Raw genomic sequence first — 25,616 nt, 5'->3', positions numbered from 1 at the left:
ATACACTGTGAAGTAGTGAGAATAAATGGATATATCAGAAATTGTGAGGTCTTGTGATGGATTAAAAGTATCTGTGTTTGTGGTAAACTCGCCACCTCTGAGAAAACCATAGAAAGCTGTGAGCAAAGCAGATTCTAGCATTAAATCAGTATAAGACCCAAAGCATCCTTCTCTTAAACGTGATATTAACTTTAGCAAGAGTGGGAGTGTTAAGGGGAGACGTTGATCGTTGCCTTGAGGTATTTCTTTTTTGAGGCCATTAATCAGGAGACGAATCGATGGATTTCCTAGTAAGCTGGTGGTAGATGGATCCAAGCAGCGCAGGTGGAATTGGATACCGGCGACCATACTTTTGATGCTTGAAGGCTGCATTTTTTCTTGATTCATAACAGTGGACTATAAAAGCACTAACACATGAAACATTGATCGGAAGTTCAGCTACGGAGAGAGTTGCACAGAAACAACTGAAGTGAGACCAAGCAGAGTCGTAAAATTTTAATGTAGTTTTAGCTAGACCATTACGCATATAGTGAGCGGCAGAGTGCAAATATGATTGAAATGTCATGTCTAGTCTAGTACAGTTTGGCTGAAAGAGGGACAGACCAGGCTGGATGGTGCTGCCTCAGGGCACAGGAGGTGGAATTTCTGAAATTCAAACCGAGACAAAGAATCAGCAATTTGGTTGTTTAAGCCAGGAATATGAGCAGCCCGAAAATTGAAGTTACCCAATACGGATAACCAAGTAAGTCGTCTAACAAAACGGTTTATAAACGGTACGGACCCTTATTAATAATATTGACAGTTGCTTCATTGTCACAGAAGAACATAATTTGCTTCCTTGACCAGTGCTTACCCCACAAAATACAAGCTATCACGATAGGGTACAACTCCAACAAAGCAGGGTATTAACAGGTACAGATAGCAGTTCATTTGGCCATGCACTAGCAAACCACTGACCATTAAATACCCCCCCAAAACCAACGGAAGGCGCGGCATCTGTGTATAATTTAAGGGTTGCAGAAGACTCCAGCTCATCATAATAGAAAAATGAGATGCCGTTCCAGTTAATAAGGAGCAAAGACCAGAATCGGAGATCTGATCTACAACCTTCATCTAGGGTAACTATATCATTAATGTCTTTAACTGACTTTGAAAGGTCAAGGAGCCTGGCTATGAAAGACCTTCCCTGTGGAATTATTCGCATGGCGAAATTAAGATGGCCGAGTAAAGAGAGCAAATCTCTTTTAGAAAAAGATGTAGATTTTTTTTGCATTTCTCATAACTTCTCTAATGCGATTTAATTTCTCTGACGGCAGGGAAGCTTGCATTAAGTTCGAATCTAATGTGATGCCTAAAAATCCAATGGCTTTAAGAGGACCTAGTGTTTTCTCCTCAGAAAGAGGAACACCCAAATCGTTGAAGGTGCACTTTAGCGCCGAGATGCAACGGTCCGGCTTAACATGTGGGTAATCAACTAAAAATCATCTAAGAGATGAAGTACGAACGGCAATTTGCAGTTATTGAGAAGAATACAACACAGCGCCTCTGACAGAGTATCGAATATTTTTGGACTACTGCGACAGCCAAAGGTGAGCCTAACCGAAAAATACAACTTATTTCGCAATTTAACGCCAAATAAATGCCATTGCGATGGATGTAAAGGCATGACTTTAAAAGCGTCAGAGATATCTGCTTTTGTGAGCCAAGCATCCCGACCTGCTTTTTTGATGAACTTGATTGCATCATCAATGGTAGCGTAAAACAGAGAAAAAGGAGCTAGAGGAATGAGACTGTTAACACTTTGAGCTGCATCATTATGAGGGGCAGATAGATCAATGATTAAACGCTTTTTCCCTGAATATTTATGAGTCGCGATTCCTATCGGATTAATTCGATAGACTGAAAAGGGAGGATCATCAAATGGCCCAATCATAAATCCTTTCTTAACCTCCTTCTCTACCAGAGAATCGACTACTTCAGGCTCCTTTAAAGCTAAAAGCAAGTTTTTACATACTAGAGAATAATCTGGCATTCAAGATAACCCTGCAAAAAAACCTTGAACAAGACCAGTTATTAAGTAATTGACGAAACAGCGATTAGGGTGATTTCTCAACGCCCGACCCAGCTTTGAAATGTTGACTGGGGTTGATGGATTTATTTCTTTTTCTCCTTTCTCATAAAGCGTGTTCGTCTCGGGCACACAGATTTGGGGTGGCCGTCTCCACAGTAACTACAAGCATGAACATATTTACAGTTATAGAATTTGCAAACATTTTCATTAAAATTATAACACAGTGGAGTGGCAAATGTCATCACCTTAGGATCAGTTTGCAAGCTTGAGCCAGGTTTAGGAGATTGGAGAGCGACAGTTTTTGGGCATAGATTGGGCGTGTGAGTGTGAGAGCCACAGATCGAGCAGGAGAGAGCTTGATGACCGGTAAAGTGTCTGCTGATGAGAGTTAAGTCGACTACAGACCAGTCCAGTCTCTGATTGAATCGCTGAATGAACATGGCAGCTTTTGAGGAGAAAGATTTATGATATTCATAAACGAGAGTTCCTCCATATGTGAGAGCTAAGTCAGCAATTATAGCCAGATACGTGTCTAGCTCGGCTCTACGAGATGGAAAAACTTCGCATATTACATCTCTGAAAACTCCAAATGCTACAATAAATTCAGCCAGAGTCAAAGTTTTTGAAAGTCGGGGGTCATTGTCTTTAAGCATGACGGACACATCGCCACAATCAACAACACGCTCGTCACTTAATTCTGGGCCCAGTAATATTTTTACAAGGTTAACATAATTACCTGCGATTATTTGGCTTCTCAACTGATGGGAGATTGCAGCAGTTGGCGAAAAGAATGTAGAACCAGTGGACACGGGAACTACACTTCCCATAGTCCTCCGCGGGATTGTCACCAGAATGACGTCATCAACCTGTTGCTCGGCTCCAGGTGGTTGCACCGTGACTGTGGTTGACGCGGTGTTCGACGAAGCCGGACCAGAGAGGAGAAGATTTTTTGAGATCCTGGATGCTGAGCCAGACTCCAGAGCCTGGATTCTGGAGTTTATGTCAGAGATCGAAGACTGGATACTTGACAATGTTGACAACACTGGATCATTGTTTTGGCTTGATCGGGCTGAGCTGGAAAGACCACATGCCTGTTTGGGTGCACCAGTGGCCGAAGTGGATGCCGGCTCGAGGTTTTTTCTTTTCTGCATATTTTTCTTGCCAGAGATTTGAGGAGGAGGTGGAGACTGGGGAGCTGATACATCAATACTTTCACAAAGCAAGGTAAACAGTTCCTCATGAGTAGCTCCGGTTGGAACCGGGATATGGCTTTTAAACAGAACTTCCAATATCTTAGGCAGAGGCCAGTCGCTAATTCCGGGAGGACAAGAGGATTTACTTGCCAAACGAGTGCTCCGACGGACAGAAACATTGTTCTCATCTAGAATAGCTTCCCCTGTTTGGCTTTGATGTTGAGATTCTCCGATTGATTCGACCCACGGATCTTCGTCATTGGCAGCAGAAGACATAATAACCAGCTGGGTGAGTAATGTCAAAAACAAATGCAATTTCATGGTACGGCAACATACAGTGACGTCCTTGCAAGCAGCATACAGAGGAAGCAGCAAAGCAAGCAAACAGAAGACGGGTTTAAGTAAGGCGCCCTGTTTGAGATTTGCCAATTGAGAGCTTGGGAGTCGGATCAGCTGATAGAGGCCGGGTTTGAATTTCTCCAATCAGCTAGTAGCGGAGCTTGACTACGAGGCCTGCCTGAACTAACGCAGAATGCTTGATTTTTTCATTTTAAAAATTTATCTAAATTGAGACCTATGCTCTCAAAGTCAAATGCAGAAATGTTAATGGGGAAGTCATGGCCTAATGGTTAGAGAGTCGGACTCGTAATCCAAAGGTTGCGGGTTCGAGTCTCGGGCCGGCAGGGATTGTAGGTGGGGGGAGTGAATGTCCAGCGCTCTCTCCACCCTCAATACCACGACTGAGGTGCCCTTGAGCAAGGCACTGAACCCCCAACTGCTCCCCGGGCGCCGCAGCATAAATGGTTGCCCACTGCTCCGGGTGTGTGTTCACGGTGTGTGTGTGTTCACTGCTGTGTGTGTGCACGATGGATGGGTTAAATGCAGAGCACGAATTCCGAGTATGGGTCACCATACTTGGAAGTAAGTATGTCACTTCACTTCACTTAATTCATTTCAAGTTAATTCATTTATGACCTCAAGGCTAGATTATTGTAATGCTTTATTGGGCGGTAGTTCTGCACGCTTAATAAACTAGAACCAGGAAGTATGACCACATTAGTCCGGTTCTGTCAACACTGCACTGGCTCCCTATTAAACATCGTATAGATTTTAAAATCTTGTTAATTACTTATAAAGCCCTGAATGCTTTAGCTCCTCAGTACTTGAGCGAGCTCTTATCGCATTATAGTCCTCCATGTCCACAATGATCTCAAAACTCTGGCCATTTGATAATACCTAGAATATCAAAATCAACTGCGGGCGGCAGATCCTTTTTCTATTTAGTGCCAAAACTCTGGAACAATCTACCTAACAGTGTTCGAGAAGCAGACACACTCTGTCAGTTTAAATCTAGATTAAAGACCCATCTCTTTAACCTGGCTTACACATCTAATATACACTTCTAATATTCAAATCCGTTAAAAGATTGTTAAGCTGCATTAATTAGGTCAACCGGAACGGGGAACACTTCCCATAACACCCGATGTGCTTGTTACATCGCAAGAAGATTGACATCTACGCTAATATTAGTCTGTTTCTTTCTTATTCTGAGATCACCGTAGCCACCTGATCCAGACCGCATCCAGATCAGATGGTGGATCAGCACCTAGAGATGACCTCTACAGCCCTGAACGACAGAGGAAATCAGGACACCTAGATGAGCCCCAGAGACAGATCCCCAGTGAAGACCTTGTCACCTAAACGGCCATCGGGACAAGACCTCGGGAACCAGATGAATCCTTTGCACAATCTGACTTTGCTGCAGTTGGAACAAACTGGTTTGTCTGGCCAGAAGAGAACTGGCCCCCCGACTGAGCCTGGTTTCTCCCAAGGTTTTTTTCTCCATTCTGTCACCGATGGAGTTTTGGTTCTTTGCCGCTGTCGCCTCTGGCTTGCTCAGTTGGGGACACTTCATTTCCAGCGATATCGTCGACTTGATTGCACAGATACTATTTAAACTGAACTGAGCTGGACGATGACATCACTGAATTCAATAATGAAATGCCTTTAACTGAACATTTTGTGTTTAATCTTGTCATTTTACATTATTGACACTTTTCCTATTTTGATATTGGAAAGTTGCTTTGACATAATCTGTATTGTTAAAAGCGCTATATAACTAAAGGTGACTTGACTTGACTTTGATGATGACTATTGTATTTGGATGTCAACAGAATTTACAAGCTATGTGCTGTGATTGGCCAATGTTGGGGTCTGGTCACCACTTTAGTTGAGGGGCCACACACACATGATGAAGTCATGAGAAGTTAATGATAATTACTACTGTATTTGGATCTTAACAGAAATCACATACTATGTGCTGTGATCGGCCAATGTACATTTACCTGCAGGCTACTATGAAGAAGATATGAACATGCTTGATAAATCATCTAATTTAATGAAAGACATTAGTTCTCACATTAATTGATATACTGTTCTAGCCTGTATGCATGCATAAGGTAATGTGGATTTTTTTATTTTTAGAAAAAATCATGATTTATGATTTATTACGCATGATCATGATTTTTTCTAAAAATAAAAAAATCCACATTACCTTATAGCTCACCTTAGCTAATGTCTTAATTATGGTGTTGTTCATCCATGAAGTCATGAATTAAAGACTTTGAACTCATGTTAGTTCCTAATAATTCATGAGATATTAATGCATGAAATAATGCATAATTCACACATTAATTTATGCATGAATTCATGGTAATTCATGTACCCTTACTATATGTGTTACCCTTTTATGAGTATTCACACGTTAGATCAGTAGTTTACCCACCTAATTGTTAGCAAATCTGCCCTTCCGACATCAAATCACGGTTGATAAGCACAGCCCGGGATGCATAAAACAAACAAAACGTCTCTGCACTTCAATAACTCTCTGGTTCAGCTCAGCTACCAAATCTGACCTCAGAAGACTACAGAGGGTAGTCCGGAATGCTGAGCGTATCATTGGTACAACCCTCCCCACTCTCCAAGAGCTGTAAAATTACCAGTACATTTTCAATTGTCTTCTACAGTGTAGACCTACTGACTCCAGTTCTAAATGTGCTCTAAATAGTTGTGCTCTTCATTACATCATCATTCATTACATTCATCTACAAATAAAAATTTAGAATAGCAACAACAAACATTACATAATGCTTTACAGATCATTGTTTCAAATAATGTTTTTGAAAATCATGTTTGATAATATAAAAGGCAAACCTAAATCCTACCTAATGCCAATACAAACTGTAGGAATAAGCTATAATATTTAAACTACTGATTTAAATATCAGTATGCCCACTGCCCATCAATGACTGGTGGGCAGTGTGACAAAAAAATGTTTCAGATAAAACGTTTGAAATAAACTAAAAAATACTTTTTTTTAGAAAAAATGTGTTCCTTGGACTCCTTGCACTTTGCATTCATATCGACCTTAAAATAAAAGTTATTAAGAAGTTATTAAAGTATTTAAATGTACGAAAACTTGAAGGAACTGGGGTTGTTGGCCTAAACCTCCAGGCCAGCGGGCGGCGCTGTTGTGTAAGCAGCGCTCATCCTCTGACGGCTGTCTGCAGCACTCTGTGCTAACCAGTTAGCCAATAGCTAACCACTCTGGTGCATCATTGCAATATCAGAGTATTGAATCTCCATCTGGAAATGAGCGGGATGCCCGGGACGAATGTGATTCAAATCACTAACCTGTCGTCGGCGGTGAGCAGTGATCAGATGAGAACTCTGTTTGGGTTCCTGGGGGACATTGAGGAGCTGCGACTATACCCGCCTGAGTGAGTCACAACAATAACACACAGACACGCGCGCGCGCCTGAGAAAGTCACATCAAATCATATATATCGGACACACACATCCCAAACAAACATATCAGACCACTTAATAGTGATGACAACACAGCATCAGCATCACACATTAAACACATAACTACATACACACTCATCACATACGTACAAACGACACCCGTACATATTAAACACACCTGCACAACCTATAAAATTACTGTAAACACACCACAACACGTCATATACTTAAGCCAATAACACACACCCACATGCACATCAAAAACAACATGCATCCAAGCACTATGAGAAGAGAAGTATGACATCATTCAAACGTCTCACATCGTATCAAAGGCCTTGGCAATGACATGTGTGAACCCTCTTGAACTTGATTATGTGCTATTTGAAATCATGTATTGTTGTGTATATCTGTTGTGGAACTTATTGCACTACCATAATGCGTTGCACATTGCTTAGTTACTCCACTATACTTACCCCACTTGAACAGATTTTAAGGGGTTGTGAACTGAGAAATCAAAATTCCCTTTTTTGACATGTAAGAGGTCATTGTACTATAAGAACATCCTGTAAGTTTCAGAACTCAAAACTTTCTCATTAGTCTGAAAACTGCTCATTTTGAAACCAATCTGCCAAAATGAATGTGGATGGAAATGGGATGTGCCACTTTATGATGTAATAGTGCAGAAGAAGATCAACGCCTGGTTCTACATCACTGTCTGTTTAGCCCCGCCCACCGATTCGCGCATGTAGTATGAAAATAATGAGAGAAGCAAATGCAGGTGTACGCAGAAACCAAACGATAAAGATGGCTTCAAAGACAAGACAAGTTGTGGAAAAACAGTCTTTGCATTGCCTTCCTTTTGATCCCAATGTTAAGAAAGAGTGGATGAACATTATTTTTAATTAATTTCCAGACCAGACCACATCAGTAAAGAACTTGGTCCTTTTTTTACTTGATATTACCGCAGACTAACTAAATGACGATGCAGTTAGGGCTGGGCAAAAAAAAATGTTTTTTTCCGATTATTAGTTTTTTTTTAATTAAGTTGATTTCATATCGATTCTCAAAAGCCGCGAAACGATCTTTTTCGGTATTTATTTCAGCACACATTTAAAACAAGATCTGATTAATGTGATTCTTATCATTAGTCTTCTCCACTAGATGTCACCCTTATTTACCTTGCGCGATGTTGCAACAGAAAGCCTGTCATTCATTCAATGCTTATCATGGCGGAGATACTGTTGATGCGAACCAAGAACAAAGCCATACGCATGATTCGTAATGCTCAGGTGAAATGCTATTGTAATACTATAAATCTGTGGAAGCATTTGATATCATGCTCCATGATTTCCGCAATGAATGAATGAATGGCGGATGGCGCTATACACATTACTATACACATACTAAGGCGTGGACGACGCTCGCAGTATTTTCACGTTCTGCCGTCTCACTATGATGATATTAACACACGAATATCATCTCCAGCTGCTCTGAGAGTCATTTCATTAGCATTTTACCGTTTAATTTGAGAAAACTAACATCATATCACATACACAGCAGCTGCAAGTTCCTCACGGCAACCCTTCAAAATAAACGTTTAGTTTAACATGCAGAAACTGTCAGAATATATTACTATTTAGCAGCCTTATTTAAGAAAGGACCATATACAAAAAAAGAATAGGTTTAAAATACAGGCCTGTGCTTCATAATTTCTTTTTATTAATTCACAATTTGTAAACTGATATATTACTTTTCATTTTTTAGAAATATCAATAACTTTTGTATTAACTATATTCACTGAATGTAATAAAAAATTGAGAATCGAATCGAATCAAGAGCTTGCGAATCGAAATCGAGTCGAATCGGGACATCTGAATCAATACCCAGCCCTAGATGCAGTGCCGACTATATTGGATTGAATAGCCTATAACTTCTAAATTATTGTTTTTTGATGTAAAAATCTTGGTAACAATATAAGCGGACCTTAGAGGACAGTACAAAATAATAAAAAAAAGCAGTTCATGACCCCTTTAAATATTTGTAGATAGTTGTCGATTTAATTATGTGTATCTCTATTCTGCTAGACTGCAACAGTTGGGATCCAGAAGTAAAAACAGCATTCTTTTTCTCGATAGGGGGCAATGAGTTCAAATGCTAACTGAGCAGCAAACTTTCTTTTTAAATAATCATGTTAGACAGCAGAATTCCTGGTGAACATCTACATTACCCATAGAGTACATTAGTGCACCACCCACTTTTTCAGCATCTTAATTACAAATAATGTGAATTAATGCAAACAGATGGAGATGGTTCAACAAGAGCATATGTAATCAATTAACAACCACTGAGCTCACAGCAGGTCTGTAATAAGTTGAAAATGAATGGAGTTTTTAATTCCAGGACCCAACTGCTGCAATTATTCTGCAAATAAATCTCCACCAATCAGAGAACAACAACATGCAAGAACACTTCAGCTCTGCTTACTCTTCTAAAGCAAATGACATAAAGTTAGTTTCCTTACTCTTTCAAACTACTTAAATATTTGTATGCATATTTTGCAATAAACATAAAAATAATAATAATTGTTTCAGTATGTAAAATCAAAACTGTTGCACTCTATACTTGTTTTTGTAGATCATGTTATTGTTTAAATTCTCTAAGTATTGTTAGCAGATTTCTGAATAGTGCTATTATAATTAAAGAGTTAGTTCACCCAAAAATTAAAAGCCCATGTTTTACTCACCCTCAAGGCATCCTAGGTGTATATGACTTTCTTCTTTCAGATGAATCAAATCGGAGTTATATTAAAAATTCTCCTTGCTCTTCCAAGATTTATAATGGCATGGGCAGTGTTTTTGTTCAACAGTCCAAAAGTAGTCAAATAAAGCGCATCCATCCATATTAAAACATGCCTCACACAGCTCCGGGAGGTGAAAAAAGGCCTCCTGTAGTGAATCGATGCGTTTTTGTTAGGGGTGCTCTGATCAGGATTTTTGAGGCCGATCGCCAATCACAGAAAGCAGTATCTGCCGATACGATCACCGATACCGATCTTTTTAAAGCCTTATTTTTATCGTGTAGTAGAATTATTTTTAGTAATACTCCAGTCAGGAATTTTAGACATTTATTCAGTGTCTGAATTTCATTTTTTAAAATGGGGGGAATTTCCCTCTTATAGGTGACTCTTGTGAGAGGGGATTATTTTTTTATTTGAGGCGTGGAGGGGAGCATTTTTTAGACATTTTTAAAAAATATGTTTATCTCACCTAAATGTTCGATCATGCAGTACATTTTTGTTTTTACACTCGTGCAATTGTTGCTCAATAGCTTACACACAGCACAACACAGTTGCACAAGCAAGTCACAAAACATTTAAAATGCTTACATTATCACAAACATTCTAAACTAAAACTTACGACTGACAGAAACAGTCAACTCTACTGCCTTTTTTGCATTTAAATCTTTATTACAAGCAATCCTGTGCTTCATAAAGAACTTTGTTTTCCTACATCCACACGAGTGCCACACTGTAAAAAATAAGTGTAATTTTAACTGTAAAATTTTGTAAAAATAAAAAACTGTTAATCGGTTAACAGTAAGTTCCCGTACTATATACAGGGAAAAACTGTAAAAGATCTAACCAGACATTTCATGTAATTTTACAGTAAAATGCTGTCAATTGTACAGTTTTTAGAAGTAAAAATAACAAATCAATATATAATTTACAGTCAAAAACTGTAAACTAATATTCCCAGAATCTCTGCGTTGACACTCCACATTTGAAAGTATTTTGTTTAAATAATCATGTTTTGTTTAATAGTTTTTGTTATCAGTTATGTACATTTGGGCTTTATGTTACATCTTCTGTTATTTAATGAAAGTTTATTGCATTAAGTATCATGTGTGTTACCATGATGGTGTTTTGTGTTTGCATGAATGACTCTGTGCACCTTCTATATATTAGTATCTGCTTGTGGCAGCTGCTTGTGATGAGCTTTGATTCTTCATGTGGCTTTCTCTTTTACCACCTGTATTATTATGGTGGTTGTCAGTATGTTAAAGGTACAAAACAGATGTTAATAGCATTGTGTATTGTTGAATTTAGTGGTTTACATTCAAATTTCCTTGTTTGTAAATGACAGATTTATACTGTAAATTTTACAGTTTTGTTCTGTAAACAAAATTATTCTGGTAACCACAGCTGCCAAACATTTTTTGTAAAAACTACATAATGTTTTTTAAAGTGCATCTATTATTCCCTTGTTTAACTAAAAGTGCTCTTTTTCTTTTAAAGGGTCATGAAACCCCTGACTACTTTTTCTGAGATTTTAAGCAGAGGTGTTTGTGTTGCACATCATAGAAGACAATGTTAGCGTCCGATCATTTTAACTGTTGGAGAAAACTGGTTAATTTTAAGCTTTTTTGCGCTATTTTCATTTTCCGGGTTTAAAATCTACATGGTGTTGACGTCACAATTTGTGACGTGGCAATGGGCGATAAGACATCGATGACACGTCGGTGTCTATTAAATTATTAATGAGACTGCATGTTCTTATCCTATGAGAAGCCGCTTCACTTAATTATTCACAACAGCATGTGTTGATTTCCTATGACAGACACTTCAGACTCAGAGCTCTGTTCAGAGTGAGATGACATCGCGCACATTAACTGAGAGAAACATCCATGGATCGAAGGAAAGGGTTTTTACAGCTCCGTGACACAACTGAGTATTTTCTCCTTAAAACTGTAGTTTCCCAATGGCACACCCAGAAATGCGGCTTGAAACACCCCTCGGGTTGCTATGTCACAAACCAATAACCAATCATGTCAAGGGATCGATTCCTATCACTAGCATGCAAAATATACAGAGGCAAGTATATTTATATAACACATTTCATACACAATGGTAATTCAAAGTGCTTTACATAAAATAAATAGTCATTAATAGTCATCACAGCAATAAAAACAGGGAATTAAAAAAATAAATAAAAGCAAGGAATTTTAAAATGATATAGAAATTGATTTAAAATGAATTTAAAACAGTTAAGAATAGAAAATGATTACATGCAGTGCAGTCAGTTCGGACGTAGCACAGTGCTCATTCAACAAATGCACAGCTAAATAGATGAGTTTTGAGTCAGGATTTAAATGCGGCTGATGTTTTAGCACATCTGATCTCTTCTGGAAGCTGGTTCCAACTGTGGGCAGCATAATAGCTAAAAGCGGACTCCCCTTGTTTTGTGTGAACCCTTGGTGTTTCTAACTGACTTGATCCTAATGATCTGAGTGGTCTGTTCGGTTTATATTCAGTGAGCATATCTGCAATGTATTTAGGTCTAGGCCATTGAGTGACTTATAAATGAGTAAAAGTACTTTAAAATCAATCCTAAATGTAACTGGAAGCCAGTGTAAGGACCTGAGGACTGGTGTGATATGCTCAGATTTTCTGGTTCTAGTCAGAATCCTGGCAGCAGCATTCTGGATGAGCTGCAGTTGTCTAATGGTCTTCTTGGGAAGGCCGGTGAGGAGACCATTACGGTAATCCACCCTGCTGGTGATAAAGGCATGAACAAGTTTCTCCAAGTCTTGACTGGAAACAAAACATCTAATTCTTGCAATGTTTTTGAGATGATAGTATGCTGATTTAGTTATTGCTTTGACATGACTACTGAAACTAAGGTCTGTCTCCAGAATCACCCCAAGATTTTTGACTTGATTTTTAGTTGTTTGGCCCCTAGAGTCAAACTTCATCTTTGTTTCCAAATGCAATGATTAAATTTTTCTCCTTGTTTAACTGAAGATAGTTTTGGCAAATCCAACTGTTAATTTCATCAATGCATTGGCAGATGGAGTAAAGGGGCTATAATCATTTGGAGATAAGGCTAGGTAAATCTGGGTATCATCAGCATAGCTGTGATAAGCAGTTTGGTTCTTCCTCATTATCTGACTTAGTGGGAGCATATACAGGCTAAGCACAGGCTAAATACAGACATATACCAGCACAAAACCAAACATAAATTAGAGCAAAAGACCCATGAAGCCGTGGTTTAATGTGAATTTACAACTGCTAACTTGCATTATAACCCACGGCAACAGTGTAAAAGTAGCCCGGAGTCAGACCCGCCTCTCCTGCATCGGTGTCTGCTAGTAATGGGCGATATAAACGATATGCAATATAAACGATACAAAATTGGCCTACGATAGAGATTTTAATTCTATTGCACTATCGCGATAATGCATGTTGATGACGCAATCTACCTGCGAAATTTAGAGCAACGACCTGCAGCCGGCTGCAACGCATCATCATATTCGTCATCTTGAATAAACATGGCTGAAAGCGTCAGCGAAACAGAGGAGCTCGTGAAAAAGACTGGTGCAACATCTATTATTTGGACTTGGTTTGGATTTAAGCCGTCCGACGAGCAGCAGCAAAATATACTCTGTAGAGTGTGTGGGGCAAAAGTTCCAGCTAAGAGAGGTAACACGACTAATCTGTTCTACCACCTCAAAACTAAACATGTCGTTGAATTAACGTTACCAGCATTGCCAGGCAATGCAGCCAACCGCAAAATCCAGTACGAAGAACGCAGGACAGAAAAAACAGGAACTGATCCAAACCTCAATCCAACAGTCATTTTCAAAAGGTACTCCTTATATTAGGAAGAGCCTGCGATGGATTGAAATTACCAGGGCCATAATTGTTTACTTGTGTAAGGACTTAAGAATTTTCTTTATTTAAAATAGCCATGCCTAATACTGGAAGTATATCCCTAATTCAGTGTCCGTTCCTTTATTAACAAGACACCAGTTTTAATTTCATTAGGAGAACACAATGTTTAAAACCAAATGCGTTACCTTAGGCTGCAGGTTTGAAATATGTTTTTATTTAAAGTATCTGTGCATTACACAAAATAATTTTCTTTGCCTAATTAATACTGGAAGTATTTTCAGTACAGTGTATGCTCCTTAACTAAAAAGACACCAGTTTTTTTGTTCCCTGCAACTTGGGTGGCATTTTAAGAACCAAGGACTTAAACTAAGTGTAGTGCCTTTTTAGAAGGAAAGATTTTCTTTTATTTATCTGCAACATTGTGTTGTATAATTACAGTTTAAATGTTATCAAAACGGCATACAACGTTTCTTTATTTCTTAAAAAAAAAAATACATTTAGCAGTTTGGTTTTCCTAAGGGTCTATGTAACCTGTTCTGAAATGGTTCTACTATAATTTATATATCGCAATATATATCGTTATCGCAAGAGGCTGCAATGTATATCGCAATATGAATTTTAGGCCATATCGCCCATCCCTAGTGTCTGCACTTCACACGCGTTTGCTCGCGGGTGCGAATTAGAATCACAAACGGCTGCATTCAGTCTTAAAGGCTTTTTGAGGACACAACATCAAGTAAGTAACTTTAACGAATGTTACAGTATTCACTGTGGTTGTCCACTAGTAAAAACATGGTTTTATCAGTCATTATCAGTGTATGCCATTGTTATGCGTTTACTACAGTTCAGTGGATCAGGAGGCGCTGGCTGCTGCGACTGATTGGAGGCAAGGCTAATTTGCATATTCATAGATCAGCATATAGTAAATGAGGCAAGGGTGTTGAGTTTAGAGATCGACCGATATATCGATTTACCGATATTTTCCCCGATATTTAATCATTTTTCCATAATCGAATATCAGTTTTGTAATATCGGATTCCCCGATAAACACCGCCATCTTGTGGACGTTTTCAGAATTGCGCGCAGGATCGCAATTGCAGCGTATCTGAGGGGAGACGAGACAGCAACGGTGTGCAGGTACTTGATTTGCTGTAGTTAGTAAACTATTTAATATTACAGGCATTAATGCATAAATTAGATGTATTACATAAATGCCTGATATATAGTTTAAATGCAACTTGGCTCTAAGAAATATGATAAATAAGATACTCTGTCAAGCCCTGTCCCTATAAAGATAGGCTATAACTTTGCCTGAAATAACACAGCCATGAATTATCACATGGTGGAAATAAAAGCGCTGAATTTAATTCTCTCTGTGGTCTATTAGTCTCGTGAAGTCGGAGTCACATAGATAATCCGTCAAGTCCTCTCCCAATAAAGACGTAACTTTGCATGAATTAAATAATACAGCCATGAATGATTGCATGTTGGAAAGAAAAGCATTGAATGTAATTCTCTCTCTGTTGTCTATATGCTCATCATTAGTCTCGTGAAGCCGCTTTCATATCAGTTCACTCAGCGGTTGATGCTCAAGAAATGCTCAGCACAGCCACTGCATGTAACTTTTAACAAGATTCACTTTTTTGAAGCACCCTAAATTGTATTAACACTTACTATATAACCATTATTTCGTTTATAAACATCTAAATTAATACAACTCTATGGAAATTCTCCGCGATCGATCGCAGTTTGAGTAACCTATAGTTCTGTGTAAAGGCATAGATAAACCGCGCTGTCAGCAGCATAATTTAGAGCATGCCAGTTGAGAAATGCAATAAAATACAATGCTTGTTATATTCCAATATTCCAGAGAATATTATTCCGTGAATTAACATTATCCAGTGAATTATTCTTCACTCTTTATCCTATTAAACAGCTTATAAACCTACTAAAACTGTAGTTAAAAATGAAGTTGATATGACTCCTTTCCTTTATTTTCTCCATTTGAAAACATTAGACTTTCTATGTTCATTTTGCTTACTGCTAATATTAGTGTTGCTGCTAAAGCTTTTTATAAATAAAATGTTTTTTTATTGTTGTAATACGAAGATTAAATTTAACATGACAGGGCTCTAGACTTAAAATTTGACGTGGTCGCATTTGTACGAGTGCCAGGTCTGCGCTACTCCAAAGCGTCTGCTTCATACAGCGCGCGCTGCCAGCCGCAGCACATTATAGCAGGAGACAGATTTCACTGATCACGTGAAGAGAGGTGTTTTCAGCACGAGCGCTTAGTGGGTAGAGCCTGGTTTATACTCGCCGCGTCAGCACGAGCGTGAAGGTGCGCGTCGCGGATGGAGCGCAACGGATGGATTTGTTTTCAAACTAAAGTAAAAGACCGCTTCTTAAACCAGAGAAGGTGAACGTGGTGGTATTCTTGTAGAAAAAACATGCAAGTCCTGTCAGCTACAGCCAGTTTAGTTTTACTTTTCTTTTTGTTTTCGTTTTGAGAAGCTTGTTATCTTTGCTGTTTACCTCAGGTTATTCTATAGAGGCTTTCCTTAATTAAAAAAATATATATATTAATATTTATTTGCTTCCTCAGAGTTTGCTAAACATTCTGTAATATACTAGGTATATAGTACAGCATGTGATGTGTCCTATGCCATGCCTCGTCTTATTCGTTTTTGTTGATAAATGTTATGTAAGAGTTTGTCATTGTCAACGTACTGTTTTATTGTTGTTGCGCTTTTTAATTAAGAATAACAATGAATTTTTGTTTTAGTCTTAAAAAGTTAAAGGTGTATAGATATAAGCAAAACAGACAATGATCTTTTCTTGTAAAATGTGACACCAAGATCGCAAATTTGAAAGTAAAAAACGCACGAAAAAAGGAATTCCTGTTCACAAAATATAAATCACAAATAATACAGATGAAAAAGAACGAGTTGAATGTTGAAAACGTTCGTTACCATATAACTATAAACTATAATAAAAGTTCATCAGCATGCATTGATTAATCAAATGTTGTAGCAAAAACAAAAATCAAATTGCAACCAAATTATGTGCTCGTGCGCAAAAGTGAGATCAGTGGGAAGAATGAGTCTAGAGCCCTGCATGAAGGACTGCTAATTCTCAAAACATTTTTTGTTAAGATGACTGAAAGGAGGAAAAACCAAAGTGAAGTATGGACTTACTTCACGCAGTCATTTATTTACTTTATAACAGTAAATAAATATCACTTCTGCATATCGGTTATCGGGCTATAGACATGCAAATAATTGGTATCGGTTATAAAAAATCAATATCGGTCGATCACTAGTTGAGTTACATTCGAGCTATTTTAAGGCATGGGAAAATCATTTTCACAAGAAAAAACATTTAAATATGTCATTTTGATGATCAAAGATAAGCTTTAAGGGATAAAATGGAGCTAAATGAAACTGTGAACCCGAAGCCGTGTGTGTTTTCTGTCTCCCCTCTCCCCCCTCCACTCCGCAGTGCACCACGCCCACTTTTTTTTTGCGTTTTTTAAAAATATGGTGAGAACTAACCAGTGCTGAAACAGGAGGTTTCATGACCCTTTAAACTTAACCAAAAAGCCATATGTGTTGACTGTGAAACACAGTAGAATTCAATTATATTCATTTATGGTGTAATTACTACATTTTGATTTTAATTTTTACCGCAAATAATGCGCTGTCACTTTAATTCAGCGTGTGCAGTGCAGCAAACTGAGTAGCCCCAGAGTGCACCCTGGACGATAGGGTGGGGCGACACACATTAAGGTGGGGCGACACGTGTCGCTCCGCCCACCCCCAATTTCATTTGTTTATAATATAGCAGAGCTTATTGGTGTAGACGTTTGCGAATGAGCTTTCTTTTATATACGTTTTTATGAATGATCTACACTGTTTGGCTGTACTACAGAAATATTAAGTGCTAACAACAGCGATTTCAGTTAGAATGAATTAGCAAATGTGTTTTTTTTTTATTTTTATTTTTTTTTATGACAAAATTAAGATTAAGTTCCTATCAAACGCTTGGTGGCAGCATCTCCAAGTACTTCGGGCAGAACAGAGCTGTGTAATATGAGCGGCTCACGAATTCGTGGCTATGATATAGTCCTACCTATGCTATAGCACGTTAAATGAAGTCAGATATTATTGCACTTTTCACAGTAGGCTACACGAAGTAGTAATTGAGCAGTTTTAGCTGGGCGATGTTGATAAAAATGATCCACTATTTGAGATTTAGCTGTTTTGTAGTCAGAATCAGAATCAGAATGAGCTTAATTGCCGGGTATGTTTACACATACGAGGAATTTGTTTTAGTGACAGAAGCTCCACAGTGCAACAGAATCACAGCGACAAGACACAGATAATAAAAAGAATAATATACAGATATACAAAACAATGTACAAAATAGCAAGAAACACAATATATAATATAGACAATTATGTATGTACAGTTATGATATGTGCATAACTGTACATACATAATTGTCTATATTATATATTGTGTTTTTTGCTATTTTGTATAGGCCTATTTGTATATTATTCTTTGCCCATATTCATTATTTTAGGTAATAAGCACAAACTTAGGAAATGATGATCATTCCCTGTAGTTCAGTAAAACATAGGACAAACACGCAAATGGTTTTATTTTAAAGAACAACTGCGGTGACAAATAAGACAATAATACCAAATAGCCCATCAGCGTGAACTGGGGTTTTATGTGTGGATAATGGGAATGAAAACCTTAATATTTAAATCTTAAAATTAACTATATTTTATTATTATTATTATTTTGCATATAGGCCTATTTTAAATGTTTACTAAAACAGCTGTTATTAAATCTGACCAATCAAATAGAATCATATTTTTAATGTATTTTAATGCGTATTTAAGCAATACATGTTCATCTGTTTTCTCTGTAACATTTTTATTTACACTTTTATATATAGGCTATGTACAAATAGGCTATGTTTATATATAGGTTTTGTGACTAAATCCTTTAAAACGAATCAGGAATCACTGTACTATATTAGACCTACTGATTTTAGATTTTTAGTAGGCTAATTATTATAGTCATTATATCTTTAATAAATAAAAAAATATTAATCACAGAGACGGTCTCTTTTACTCTTGCAGTGCTCACGTATATTGCACAGATTTACAGCTCTGAGTGATTTAATATTGGATAGTTCTGCAGGTCTATATGGCTGCAATGATCGAGTGTTAATGAATCTAAATTCATCCCGGATTAGAACACGCACACAATGAGCGCGTGGATACAGAAATAAATTGATTTTTAATATCTGATGTTACGTGGACACTTATTTAGCCTACTATAATATAGGAACCCATTAAAAATGTTAAGAGAATCAATATAGGCTCAAATATTTTATTAAGATATAAAAAAGGAAACATTGAGCTTGCCATGAAAACATTTTATTAGCACTTTATAACCTACAAGTTTGTGATGCATTGAGCAACGTATATAACTCGTCTCTTTAAACAACAACAAAAAACGGTTGTGCTTTAAAACGTAAAATCAGCCGCTTATGTTTGTGTTTGTCCATTTCTAAAATACACCTAAATTATTCTAAATTATTGTAATTTGCGAATAAAATCCCAACTTAGTCCTGATCCGTGGCCTGCCGATCCTAAAGGAAATATGAATGAAGCGCTATTCAGCCTGAAGAACCCGGAGGTGCTGTCATCAAGAGTTTATTTGTAAACAAAGACTTCATCTGACTAAAATTACCATGGTTACTAATCAGATAATAATTAAGATAGGCTTATGATACTAGTTAGCACATAATATTTCTGTAATATGACCAAATCAATTACAAAATCGTACACAAAGGAATGCGCATGCTCTGGTCTACACCAATAAGATTTGCCGTGTTATAAACCAATGGAATTGGGGGTGGGCGGAGCGACACGTGTCGCCCCGCCCCAATCCTCCAGATTGCACTGGTTTTGCACTTGAGCAAACTCGGTGTGGAATCAATGCTGCAGACTGGAACGCACTGCCGTGGGAATGCTTTAAAATCCGTTAACATGAGCGTGGAAAAAAATATGCACCACATAGGCCTGCGCACTGCGAATGGAGTATGTGTGAACCTGGCGTTGTGTGCGCACTGCGAGTGTGCATGAGCGCTAGTGGTGGGGGGGAAATTGATACAGCATAGTATTGCGATATTTTCCATGGCAATACACCGACGCCAAGTATCGATCTTTTATTATACTATTTAGCAGAATTATAAAATCAATTATAAGATCTGTATAAGATTTCTATTCGAACTGAAAGCATAATTCTAGGCTATTCGCTGCCGTTTTCAAAGCACAATGCAAAACCGTGACATTTCATTCTCTGAACGCTCTTCAGTTGCAAACGCTAAACCCGGGAGCGCGTATACTTGCCGGCAACCCGCCAAAATAAAAGCTTGCTAATTTAAGTTTGAAAATGATGAAAATTCACACAAAAAAGTAAAAATTATAATTTTATTTTTAAAATAATTGCATTTTTATTTATTACTCCATTTTTATTTTAAAACACAATAGTATTACCACACTTTATTATTTTGTTTATTATTTAATAATAAAAAAAAAACTAAAAGTCCAGTTATCACTATTATTTAATATTTTTAGAGTTATATTTAATGGGTCACACTATGTGTAGTGTGAGGACCAAACCAAACCAAACTTGAGGGCTCATCTCACACGCCACCATTCTAAGATAGACGTAGATGGCTGTGCATAGAATACCTGTTGTAGCACATTGTTTACTTTAATACAATACTGCAAAGATTAATGTTGTTGATCCTGGTTTCATTTGTTTGGTAACAGCCTAAATGTCGTCTTATTCTAATTGACTGATTAAATGTAACCGTTTGATTCAAAAGATGCACACTTTTAGGAAGAAATGGCTTTTTTAAAGGTATAATTGCCCATAAAAGGTAAAAATGAATTAAAACTTATATGAAAGGATTAATTTATATCACTCATGTGAACTGACCACACAGAATATGAAGAATATGAAAATTTGCAGCTGTCCACGGTAGTCAGATATCAGCACAATAGCACACTCTGCAAAATATCATCTAATTATCGTTATCGAAAAAATCCCCAAAAATATTGATATCTTTTTTTAATTTATTTTTTCCGCACAGCCCCTAAGGCGTAGCGCATATGAGTCTTGCGAAAAACCACGTTTGTTTACAGGAGCACAGGAAGCAAAGTTTCCTTACTTTACCAAATGAAAACCAGTCTCCTCTTGCCTTATATCGAAATCCTCCTACATTTTTCTTTACAGATCCTTGTTTTGTGCTTCTAATTCGTGATCTCTCCATCGCACTTCCGCGTTCGTCGCTAATCACCAGCACTTACGCTACGCATACGTCCTACTTCATCCACCAGAACGGCTTCCGCTTATGACTGTTGACGGAAGTGAAAGGTGTTTATAACATTTTAAATATGGATATTCTTCTTAAAAAAAAACACATCGATTTGCCACAGGAGGGCTTTATTCACCCCCCGAAGCCATGTGAGGCATGTTTTAATATGGATGGATGCGCTTTATTTGACTACTTTGGACTGTTGAACAAAAACACCCCCCCCCCCCCCCCCCCCATACCATTATAAATCTTGGAAGAGCAAGGAGAATTTTTAATATAACTCTTTAATATAATTTTATAACACATTTATAACACATAATTTCATATACACATAGGATGCCTTGAGGGTGAGTAAAACATGGACTAATATTTGGGTGAACTAACCCTTAAAAAAAAATATATATATATATATATATATATATATATATATATATATATATATATATATATATATATATATATATATATATATATATATATATATATATATATATATATATATATACACATTTGTTTGATTTCATATTTAATAACAACAAAAGGATAATCAACTCACTGTGGTTTTCTTCTTCTGTCATCATTTATTTACCCTTATGTAATTCCAAAGCTGTATGATCTTTGAAAGAATTTTGAAGAATGTTGATAACCAAACAGTTTGGGTTTCCATTTAGTTCCATTGGTCAAAATATAATGGGAGTCAAAAGGGAAGTTGGTTTGGTTTGGTTACCAACATTCTTCAAAATATATTTGTGTGTGTGTCCCACAGAAGAAACAAAGTCATTCAGGTTCGGAATGACATAAGATTGAGTCAATGATGACAGAATTTTCATTTTTGGGTGGACTACCCCTTTAAGAACAGCTAAAGGCTAGTTCACACTACAGGATTTTAAGCCCGATTTAAGCCCGATTTGCAAATTAATGAGCTCGCTGACTGGTGGGCTGTAATCGGGGGAAAATCTGCAGGTGATCGGCGCTCCGCGATCTTTATGTGTGAACTACACAACGACACATCAAAGACCCTCGCTGACGCGTCGCCGACGCCAAACAAATATCTAGCATGCCAAATATCTGGACCGGTCGGCCGACTCGACATCACATGGTGTCAGGTGTGGTGACGAGCTACAGCCAATGAAAGAGCAAGGCATGGGTTGAGGTCACCAGAAGAAAAACAGCAGCTACTTATATTTTTGCACATAAGCATCTTTCACTCTCTTTCACAGGCTTTTGGCTGCTATATTTTTTATTAACCACCAATAGTTACTGTTGCCATGACTTACAAACACTCACACTACACTCTATCTCACACAGTGAAAAACACATCTCAGAGCAGAGAGGAAACTGACCACACACTGACAGAGAAGACAGAGCAGGTTACTGCTGATATGAAACAAGGTCTCAGGACTCTCAGCTTTTAAATCGAGTCATTTTTAAAGAAATTCAAACAATAAATACCTTTTTGTGGCTCTTCAATGTGTGACAGATCACTTTATTGCCTCAGTTCAAACACGTGAACCGATCATCTTTTCATATTTACTTAATGCACGAAATGAACATGAATAAACATCAGAAAGTGTTTAATTTCAACCACGGAACACACCATTTTAAGTCCACCGAAGTTAATCTACTCCTGTCTGATTTGTGGTTAAGGTTAGAAGGGATACAGCTGCGGCTACCGGGCATGCACATTTACATATTTTCCAAGCCCACAATATAACGTGAAACCTATGAAAATGGTTTTAAAAAGCACATAGCGCCATAGTTTCATCACTTTGCGAGTGTCGCAGTGACGGTCTTTTTGCAGTAAAGGACCTGTCATAGTTTAATGAGTGGAAGATGACATGAAGCTCGCGGTTAACCTGCATTGAAAACAGATGAGCGCACATGTGCACATACAGCTCCCGATCGGGCGAAGTTCACAGGATTTTGTCCACAGAATGATAAGAGCACACTTTTTAACATATTATTTTATTATTTAACACTCAGCATTTAACTTTAGCGCTGCAAGCTATGCATACAGTGCATGAGCAGATTTTCTGGTAAGCAAAACAAGCACTTTTAAAAACCTCAGCTTATTGCCGTTACCATGGCAGCCAACAACAGCACATATTTATATTTAGTTATATTGAAAAACTTTCAATTCAGTCGATCTTTTTCACCCCGTTTTAACATGTATTTCTATGAAGACTGGCCAGCTGTCGGGCAAGATGGCGGATAGCAGCGCTTCTGGTTGGTCAGATCACCTCTCAATCAAACTCTTTGTGAACGGTCAATTCTCGCGTGTTTTCATGACAAAACGTGGTTTAGGGACCGAATCGAGTAGTTGGGTGTCAGTTGTTGTCAGCTCCTGTAGTGTGTAACCCCTGGTTGCGGATCATTTACATCAAGTCATGTAGTGTGAACGCCACAACGACTAAAAGACAGAAAATCAAGTCGTGTAGTCTGAACGGCACAGCGATCTGCCGAAGTGTAAAGTCCTGTAGTGTGAACTTGGCTTAAGCTTCTTTGGACAGCAGCTAAACCACAGAGGAAATCTCTCCACATAAGAGCAGCCTTACAGACTCAGCACTGTTTTACAACGTTCATATCGTCCTTTTTGAAAATTGACCAGGAAAAAAAAAACCCTACAGTCCTATGCAAACATCAACAGTATAAAAAAAGGGGAATTAAATCCTTGTTTTCTTCTCTTTCAGCAATGCACCTCTTTCCTTTTCATCCAAAGTTTGTTACATAAAGTATGGAGAGCCTTCCAGTGTTGGTGTGGCACAACATTTAACCAACACTGTGTTTATTGACAGAGCTTTGATTGTTGTGCCCTGCGCTGAAGGTTAGTACATTTGCATGTGTGCTGCATTTGTGTGCTTGATGAAACAGAGACACTGACTATCTAACTTCAAATCACACGTTTGAGAAGAACAAACCATAATTGGCTTCCTGACATTATTTTGTGTGTTTTTGTGTCCCAGATATGTATGATAAACATGAGTCTGTGTGCTGAGGTATCACTGCTATCAGTTTTATTTTGTGAGTTCAGTGGAGGTGGGTGGAGTGACACTAGCTCTCTTGTTTATCAGTTGAGCTGGAGGATGTGGAACTGATGGAGATGATTAAGATCATACTCTGTGTTATGTAACAGTATCAGGACTGTGTGAACATGCAGTTAGTGTTTTGCTAAACACAAAGGATTATTGCCACACAGTCATTAGTTTATATTCATAAATGGTTTTTGCCTATTGAATAGGGGTTTAACAATTTCTTGCATTGCTAGAAAATGAGAAATGCTGGGTGGAAGGATGCCAAAAGTCATGTGTTTGGAGGACTAGAGGTGACAATTAAAAATGAAATATAAGAATCAATTATCAGTTTATTCATTAAGGAAAACTATATTAAAAAAAATCAATTGACATATTCAAAAGTTTGAGGTCTGTAAGTTTTTTTTTTTTTCCTGTTTTGCAAAAGTCTTTTATGCTCTCCAAAGTATTTATTTGATTAAAATAGAGTAAAAACAATAATATTGTAAAATATTATAACAATTTCAAATAACTGTTTTCTATTTATTTTCAGCAGCCTTTACTTCAGTCTTCAATGTTACGTGATCTTCAGAAAACCTTCTCAAAAATTTTCAGTTATCAATGTAAACAATTGTGTAACTTAATATTTTAGTAGAAATTGTGATACGTTTTTAAGATTCACTATTGAATAGAAAGTTCAAAAGAACAGTTTTGTAAAAAAAAAAAAAAAAAAAGGCAAAAAAAAGACTTTTTGAAATTGAATCAGTATAATGTATCTTTGCTGATTTTTTTTTTTTTTTTTTTTTTTTCCAAGCAAGCAAGCAAACAAACAAACAAACCAACAAAAAGGATACTGACCTGGCAGTGAACGGTAGTGTAAATATAAAAAAAAAAACAATAAGCCAACAAATAAATCCAATCAGCTTTTTGGTTTAGTTGAATATAAGACATATCATGACTAATATTAACACACGTGGAAAGAACAGACTCTTTTAAATATGTCTATTTTTTGCCAGTTTGAAAATTGATTTTATTCACAAATTTTAATCAAAACATTTTGATTACTTTTTAAAAATTTGGATTACATTTTTAAGTATCACTCCTAGGCTTCATGACTAATAATTTATTAAATTCTACCAAAGCTTTTGACAAAGGTGTTTTATTGTCAAGATTTTATTTGTTCTGTAATTTTGCGGAAAAAAACATAAACTTGAAGAATTGTTGAGTGTAAATTGTTACACCCCATTCGTTTAGTGGCCATTGGTTCAGCAGTATATGTTCCAAAAGAATAATAATAGGTATGTGCGTAATTGTTTGATGCTGTCATTAATTGTTCTTGCTTGCCTGATGAACAAAGCATTGAATTTTGAATTTGAGTTGTTTGCTATGTGTGAATTGTGAGAGATTTTGTTTGCTAAAACATTAGATGTGTTAGCTCACAGGAACTTCAAGAATAGCCCACA

General features: G+C 37.3%; 1 protein-coding gene across 5 annotated transcripts in view; it reads left to right on the top strand.

The window, feature by feature from the left end:
• Positions 1–6,790: 6,790 nt before the first annotated feature.
• Positions 6,791–25,616, top strand: part of LOC306870025 (uncharacterized protein) — a 34,214-nt gene continuing 15,388 nt past the window's right edge. For 4 of the 5 annotated variants that reach the window (XM_079417051.1, XM_079417049.1, XM_079417048.1 and 1 more), the window contains exons 1-2: positions 6,791–7,043; positions 23,836–23,969. In XM_079417051.1, coding sequence (XP_079273177.1) covers positions 6,916–7,043; positions 23,836–23,969 — 262 coding nt within the window. In that variant the 5' untranslated portion in view covers positions 6,791–6,915. Of the gene's footprint in view, positions 7,044–9,471; positions 9,579–23,835; positions 23,970–25,616 lie in introns of those variants that run through there. The other variant, XM_079417052.1, reaches the window with a different exon arrangement.

The sequence above is a fragment of the Barbus barbus genome (assembly GCF_936440315.1).
Source record: "Barbus barbus genome assembly, chromosome: 5".
NCBI lineage: Eukaryota > Metazoa > Chordata > Actinopteri > Cypriniformes > Cyprinidae > Barbus > Barbus barbus.
Note: the sequence above shows the minus strand (reverse complement) of the source record. Positions and strands in the feature narration are given on the sequence as shown.